The sequence below is a fragment of the Poromitra crassiceps genome, assembly GCF_964638095.1.
Source record: "Poromitra crassiceps genome assembly, chromosome: 27".
NCBI classification, from domain to species: Eukaryota; Metazoa; Chordata; class Actinopteri; order Beryciformes; family Melamphaidae; genus Poromitra; species Poromitra crassiceps.
The window spans coordinates 15,646,386-15,654,125 of NC_139650.1; the positions used below are offsets into that span (position 1 = coordinate 15,646,386).

Consider the following 7,740-nt stretch of genomic DNA (forward strand, 5'->3'; position numbering starts at 1 on the left):
TTCGCGACATGTTAAGTGGACATTTTCTGAATGCTTCGAGTTCACGACTTGTGACGTGTCTTGTGGAAATTTAATATTTTAAATTTGTAATTTAAGATACTAGTCGATCCGAGGAACAGTTCTCGAGATAAACGTGACGCAACACGTGACACAACACGTGACACAACACGTGACACAACACGTGACACAACACGTGACTGACAGATATCGCTGCCCGCCCTTCCATCCACCTCGCCAATTTGATAGGATTGTAATTTTAGCTGTATAGAGCTTTTCATTGTACTTTTATGAGGAGCATGTTTACATTCTCAACAGGCTCATCTCTATTAACATGAGTTTCATAACACCAGTTTACAGCAACAGTTTTTAAGTGAAGTGTGTGTGTGTGTGTGTGTGTGTGTGTGTCACACCATATTAAGATATCTTCATATCATCATGATATGATTCCACTGAAAGAAGATATATTGAATTATGGTCCAGGCCTACATTTTCCGTTCAATTGTCTTTGTTAATTGGATGGAGTTGGAGAGAGGCTCAGAGTGTGATGTGATGTTATGATGTGTGGTTATGTAATGGTGTTGAGACGGCGTCTGCTCACTGGCACCAACACAACAGCCTGAGGGGAGCCTGAGGGGAGCCTAAAGAGCCTGAGGGGAGCCTGAGGGGAGCCTAAAGAGCCTGAGGGGAGCCTGAGGGGAGCCTAAAGAGCCTGAGGGGAGCCTGAGGGGAGCCTAAAGAGCCTGAGGGGAGCCTAAAGAGCCTGAGGGGAGCCAAGCCACAGAGCCTAAAGAGCCTGAGGGGAGCCTGAGGGGAGCCTAAAGAGCCTGAGGGGAGCCTAAAGAGCCTGAGGGGAGCCTAAAGAGCCTGAGGGGAGCCAAGCCACAGAGCCTAAAGAGTCTGAGGGGAGCCTAAAGAGCCTGAGGGGAGCCTGAGGGGAGCCTAAAGAGCCTGAGGGGAGCCTAAAGAGCCTGAGGGGAGCCTAAAGAGCGGCCTGTGAAACCTGAAAACAACATGCTTTCAAGCCACAGTGGAATAGAGTTGGAGAAGTTGGTTAAACTCAAGCCTCTGGCAGGAATACAAGGCCCTTTGGCTGATGCACACAGAGGCGTACCAGGAGCAGGACTCAGCAGTCAGGAGACATCAAAGAGATATGAGATGAACAGCAGAATTACTCACCTGATGCTGCCAGATGGTTTGTTTTCGCATAACCACCAGGGAACGAGTTTCAAATATGGGGCAGGCACTTTCAAAAAATACCTGGCAGGTGATTATCTGTCTATCCAGGGGCGAATTTTCCACTGGGGACAGTGGGGACATGTCCCCCCCACTTTTCAAAACCTTGATTCTGCCCCCCCCCCCCCCCCCCCAACTTTTTAAACTGAAAAAATTGTGGGTAAACTGAAAAAATCATGCTTAATACGTTACTGTTTGACCAGCCATCATATTATGGCTGAGAATGTTAATTGAGTTGCTAATTATAAGCTATAGGCTACTCCAAAAGATTGCCACGGATTTCCTCATCTGTAAAAAGTGCCCTCTCCAGACCCTGAATGCATTTCTAATGGCGCTCTGTATGGAAATTCCCCTTTCCAAGCCATCCCTGAAGGCAGCACTCACAGTATTGTAACAGCAAATTTAACTTTTGTACTAATATTATTCAGTTTGTGGAGTTATTTTTCTGTGACAAATAATTAACATCCAAATGTTAATTTAAAATGAGATATTCCTCTAAATCTGGCTAAAAACATTAAAACTTTTTTGCCAGCCCCTGCCCCTCTAACATTCTCTGCATGTCCCTGCTGCTCTATAAAGGGTTAGGTGATGAGAGGAAGTGAACATGGTAAGCAGTGAACATGGTTGAATTTAAAATAAAGCACACTAATAATAATAATAATGATAATAATAATACAACCAACGTGATTTCAATATGGCTCTGGCTTTCACATCAGTATTGTTCTATGCCTTGTTCATGTCACCTGCTTTCATATCAGAGCTCTGATGAGTTGGAGGAGGTGGTGTCTAAAAGGCATGTATTTAGTGATGTGTGTAGTTCTTCATAGATCTAGCTAGCCTCTTAATCTTCCCCTCAGAGTGCACCAAATTGATGCATTTTACTCTAAAATGTAAAAAAAAATCCGCGTGACGCGGTTCGCGGTCTTAAAGGGATACACACACAAATGAGGGATATACACGCAAATGCTGCATCAGGTATCAATGTTGTAAAATGTAAAATTTTGATCACCACCTGTTTTCTCCCCAATTGTATTTGGCCAATTCCCCCTGCTGTCCTGGTCGTTGCTCCACCCCCTCTGCCGATCTGGGGAGAGGTGTAGACTAGCACCATGCTTCCTCCAATACATGTGCAGTCACAGCCGCTGCTTTTCACCTGACAGCGAGGGGTTTCAGCACCAGTCCCCCCTCCTCTCTGGAGGCGGGTCTAGTGCAGCGAGCAGGACTCAGACCAGCCACAGACTGTAGGCACATCTGACAAAGCCGGACGTACAGCTGCCGTGAATTGAACCCGGGGCCCCCCGGTGGTAGGAGAGTGCTATTACCTCGACACTAACCAGATGCCTTGGAGCAAAAAGATCGCTGCAGCTTGCAGATGACTTTCTGCCTTTTATGAAGCACAAATAAGACATTTGTGCTCCGTCACAGTTAAATACTTCTGCTTTCTGCACCGTTAGCGTTTTGTGGAGAGTGTGGCCCAGGGCAGTTTGTTTTAATAAGCTGAGTGGGAATGGATCATCATGTTGTGAATAATCAGTTGGGCTCAGACAGCTGGAGGCTGCAGCAGTTACATGTTTCCACAATATAGGATTATTATTTAATATTTTATTTTAAACTTTACTTGGAACAATACACAAAAAAAAGAAAAGAAAGAAAAGCATACATATAATATGGACACTCATCACAATGTGGTGCTACCACCCACATCGGGTGACTATGTGCTTGTAAGAGATGTTGTACCACCTCTCAACAGATCTTGTCTTCTGTGTCTTTGGTCTCCAGCATGGCTCAAAAGGAGAAACTTCAGTGCCTGAAGGACTTCCATAAGGACACGTTGAAGCCGTCTCCTGGGAAGAGCCCGGGCACGCGGCCTGAAGACGAGGCACAGGGCAAACACCCCCAGAGGGAGAAGTGGGCCAGCAAGCTGGACTTTGTTCTGTCTGTGGCCGGAGGCTTCGTGGGTTTAGGGAACGTCTGGCGCTTCCCTTACCTCTGCTACAAGAACGGTGGAGGTAAGCCTGCAACATGCTCATACATGCAAGGGCAAGGGTTATCTATAAGCAATAAGCCCCGTGAGGCCGTGGTTTACAGTGATTTTACTCTTAGCCGTGGTAAAAGCACTGTAAAGCACGGGCCTCATGGAGCTTATTGCTTTTATAAAATGGTGGCTACATATAGACCAACAACAAACAAACAAAAAATGCAATATTGATAACAAATAATGCGTCTTCCACCAAGCAATGTAGTCGTTCAGCGTTCACACGTCATCAGATACGCCCGTAGAAACAAAGCAATGTAGTCGTTCAGCGTTCACACGTCATCAGATACGCCCGTAGAAACAAAGCAATGTAGTCGTTCAGCGTTCACACGTCATCAGATACGCCCGTAGAAACAAAGCAATGTAGTCGTTCAGCGTTCACACGTCATCAGATACGCCCGTAGAAACAAAGCAATGTAGTCGTTCAGCGTTCACACGTCATCAGATACGCCCGTAGAAACAAAGCAATGTAGTCGTTCAGCGTTCACACGTCATCAGATACGCCCGTAGAAACAAAGCAATGTAGTCGTTCAGCGTTCACACGTCATCAGATACGCCCGTAGAAACAAAGCAATGTAGTCGTTCAGCGTTCACACGTCATCAGATACGCCCGTAGAAACAAAGCAATGTAGTCGTTCAGCGTTCACACGTCATCAGATACGCCCGTAGAAACAAAGCAATGTAGTCGTTCAGCGTTCACACGTCATCAGATACGCCCGTAGAAACAAAGCAATGTAGTCGTTCAGCGTTCACACGTCATCAGATACGCCCGTAGAAACAAAGCAATGTAGTCGTTCAGCGTTCACACGTCATCAGATACGCCCGTAGAAACAAAGCAATGTAGTCGTTCAGCGTTCACACGTCATCAGATACGCCCGTAGAAACAAAGCAATGTAGTCGTTCAGCGTTCACACGTCATCAGATACGCCCGTAGAAACAAAGCAATGTAGTCGTTCAGCGTTCACACGTCATCAGATACGCCCGTAGAAACAAAGCAATGTAGTCGTTCAGCGTTCACACGTCATCAGATACGCCCGTAGAAACAAAGCAATGTAGTCGTTCAGCGTTCACACGTCATCAGATACGCCCGTAGAAACAAAGCAATGTAGTCGTTCAGCGTTCACACGTCATCAGATACGCCCGTAGAAACAAAGCAATGTAGTCGTTCAGCGTTCACACGTCATCAGATACGCCCGTAGAAACAAAGCAATGTAGTCGTTCAGCGTTCACACGTCATCAGATACGCCCGTAGAAACAAAGCAATGTAGTCGTTCAGCGTTCACACGTCATCAGATACGCCCGTAGAAACAAAGCAATGTAGTCGTTCAGCGTTCACACGTCATCAGATACGCCCGTAGAAACAAAGCAATGTAGTCGTTCAGCGTTCACACGTCATCAGATACGCCCGTAGAAACAAAGCAATGTAGTCGTTCAGCGTTCACACGTCATCAGATACGCCCGTAGAAACAAAGCAATGTAGTCGTTCAGCGTTCACACGTCATCAGATACGCCCGTAGAAACAAAGCAATGTAGTCGTTCAGCGTTCACACGTCATCAGATACGCCCGTAGAAACAAAGCAATGTAGTCGTTCAGCGTTCACACGTCATCAGATACGCCCGTAGAAACAAAGCAATGTAGTCGTTCAGCGTTCACACGTCATCAGATACGCCCGTAGAAACAAAGCAATGTAGTCGTTCAGCGTTCACACGTCATCAGATACGCCCGTAGAAACAAAGCAATGTAGTCGTTCAGCGTTCACACGTCATCAGATACGCCCGTAGAAACAAAGCAATGTAGTCGTTCAGCGTTCACACGTCATCAGATACGCCCGTAGAAACAAAGCAATGTAGTCGTTCAGCGTTCACACGTCATCAGATACGCCCGTAGAAACAAAGCAATGTAGTCGTTCAGCGTTCACACGTCATCAGATACGCCCGTAGCGTTCACACGTCATCAGATACGCCTTCAGCGTTCACACGTCATCAGATACGCCCGTAGAAACAGATCCCCTCCTTGGATTAGCTGCATTATTACTGAGAGATCAAAGACCACATGACTTCATCTATACAGTGATCAGTGTTGGGCAGTAAAGCATCTCCCTGCAAATACAAAGGCAAAGTGCATCCAGCTTAAATAAAGGAAAATAATAATAAGTTAAGTAAGTAATAAGTTAAGTCAGAAGTGGTCATCCCAGCATTCTACACAGGCATCAGTATTAGTAACTGTTCAGTGGTACATGTGTGATATACAGTCCAAAGTCTATTCAGAGTGCGGGACCTTGATTCAATAGTGCATGTCAGGCCAGAATGTGATCCGAGTGATTCAGAGTCACACCTTATTGTAATTGTATTACTTACTTACTTAACTACTAATGTTTCATTTCCATTGCATTCCCTCTCTCCCTCCCCTTCTCCCTCCAGGTGCCTTCCTCATCCCCTACTTCATCTTCCTGTTTGGTGGAGGTCTGCCGGTCTTCTTCCTGGAGGTGGCCCTGGGTCAGTTCACCTCCGAGGGGGGCATCACCTGCTGGGAGAAGCTCTGCCCCATCTTCACCGGTATGTACCCCCCCGCCTCACCTAACCCAAGCCTCAGGCACTCATCATCAACATGTTCTCATGAAACCTCCCTATGATAGAATTGTAGGCTACATCATTAATGTAATAGAATTGTTTCACCCCAGGAGAAAACGTTCTCATCTCCACTTCAGTAACACTTACATACACCAAATGTTCCAGTTTTATTATGCCTCTGGCCTCTGCCGGCAATAGCCAGGCTGGAGGCATTACGTTTTCGGGTTGGCTGTCTGTCCGTCCATACATCCATCTGATGTTTGTTAACATGATATCTCAGGACCGCCTTGATGTAATTGCTTAAAATTTGGCTAAAAACGTCCACTTGGACTCAAGAATGAACTGATTAGATTTTGGTGGTCAAATGTCAAAGTTCAAGGTCACTGTGACCTCACGAATGCCATTGTTATGCTCGTTAACGCGATATCTCAGGAACGCCTTGACGGAATTGCTTCAAATTTGGCTCAAACATCCACTTTGACTCAATATGAGCTGTTAGATTTTGGTGGACAAAGCTCAAAGTTCAAGGTCACTGTGGCCGCATGTCCATCCGTTCCACCAAGGAAGGGGACTGGGCAAGGTAAAGGGGGCCATAGCTAGGGATATAAAGGTCGTCGTAGAGAGTCAGGATTCGAGGGCTGGGTAGGGGTTGTGGGTTTGTCCGATGTGGAAGGGGGCGTGGTGAGGGAAAGGGGCGGGGCTAGTGAAAAGGGGCCATAGCTAGGCATAGGAAGGTCTTAGAGAGTCAGGGTTCAAGGGTTGGGTAGGGGGAGTAGATGGGGGACACTGGGTGGTGGGATGGGCCATGGTGAGGGAGGGGGGTGGGGCTAGGGGAAAGGGGCCGTATAGGAAGGTCATAGAGTGTAGAGGTTCGAGGGGTGGTTGAGAGGAATGGTTGGGGCGATGGGGGTGGTTTAGCGGTAGGGGTAGGTCCATTTTCCACGTTGAAAACGATTAGCTGTGTTGTTGCTTAAAGTGCCATAAGGCTGAATGGCTACACCATTGTGCTGTGGCCTTAACGGTATTTGTGCTTGTATGAGTCTGGACAGACATGGATCTAGAATGCTGACTTGGTGGAGGCATACATCCACAATGTGGCATTTCTAGTTCCTAACTATATTCTAAAGGTTTTTACAGAGGGGTTTGTTCATTCATAGCCTAATTTATATAACATTGTATTTGTTTTCCTTTTTTTTCTTATTTTCTTTACAGAGGGAACTTTGAATATCTCTTTTTATCACTCCATGAATCAGAAAATATCCATTTTCTCCTATGTTTTTACAAATAAAATGTTATATAAATCAGGCTATGAATGATATGAACAAACCCTCTGCAAAAACTTTCAGAATATAGTTGGGAATAAAATAGAAAATTCTGGTGTATATGGCGTTTTTTTCAGTCAGAACGCTATGAAAATCATGTTGAGAGCGCTTCCATTGTGCACAAAACACAGCACACGGAGCGGTTTTTTGTGCTCCGTTTTTGTTTTCCCCTGTAGTCGCGTGCAGTACAGATCAGAACACAACGACCACAAGGACGGTAGCCAGCTGGTTTTGTCTGTTTGATGTTGTTCACTGTCAACATGAAAGACAGATTATTGCCAATTCTGGCAGCAGCGGAGGTGCTGAATCCTCGGAGGAGAGAAGGTAGGAAGACTGAAAATTACGAGCAGCGTGCTTTTCCTCTAATGTTCGACTTTTTTCAGCTTTAAAACGCCCACAGCGCTCCTCAAAAACAACAGACGCCACCAGCATTTAAACGCCAGGTGCGTTCATTAAAAGAGGAGCACGTCTAGCACGTCAGAGGTAATAGAGTCATCCAGTGATGTAGGAAGGTCATGTTCACTCCTGGAACCTGACGAGTGGGTGAGCTCATCTTTTATTTGCTCTTTGATCTGTGAT

The 7,740-nt window shown here is 46.0% G+C and overlaps 1 protein-coding gene across 1 annotated transcript in view; it reads left to right on the forward strand.

Moving 5' to 3' along the window:
- Positions 1-7,740, forward strand: part of LOC310799460 (sodium- and chloride-dependent taurine transporter-like) — a 106,415-nt gene that overhangs the window by 42,509 nt on the left and 56,166 nt on the right. The window contains exons 2-3 of the mRNA XM_083662049.1: positions 3,013-3,242; positions 5,690-5,824. Of these exons, the coding sequence (XP_083518175.1) occupies positions 3,014-3,242; positions 5,690-5,824 (364 nt within the window). The 5' untranslated portion in view covers position 3,013. The remainder of the gene's footprint in view (positions 1-3,012; positions 3,243-5,689; positions 5,825-7,740) is intronic.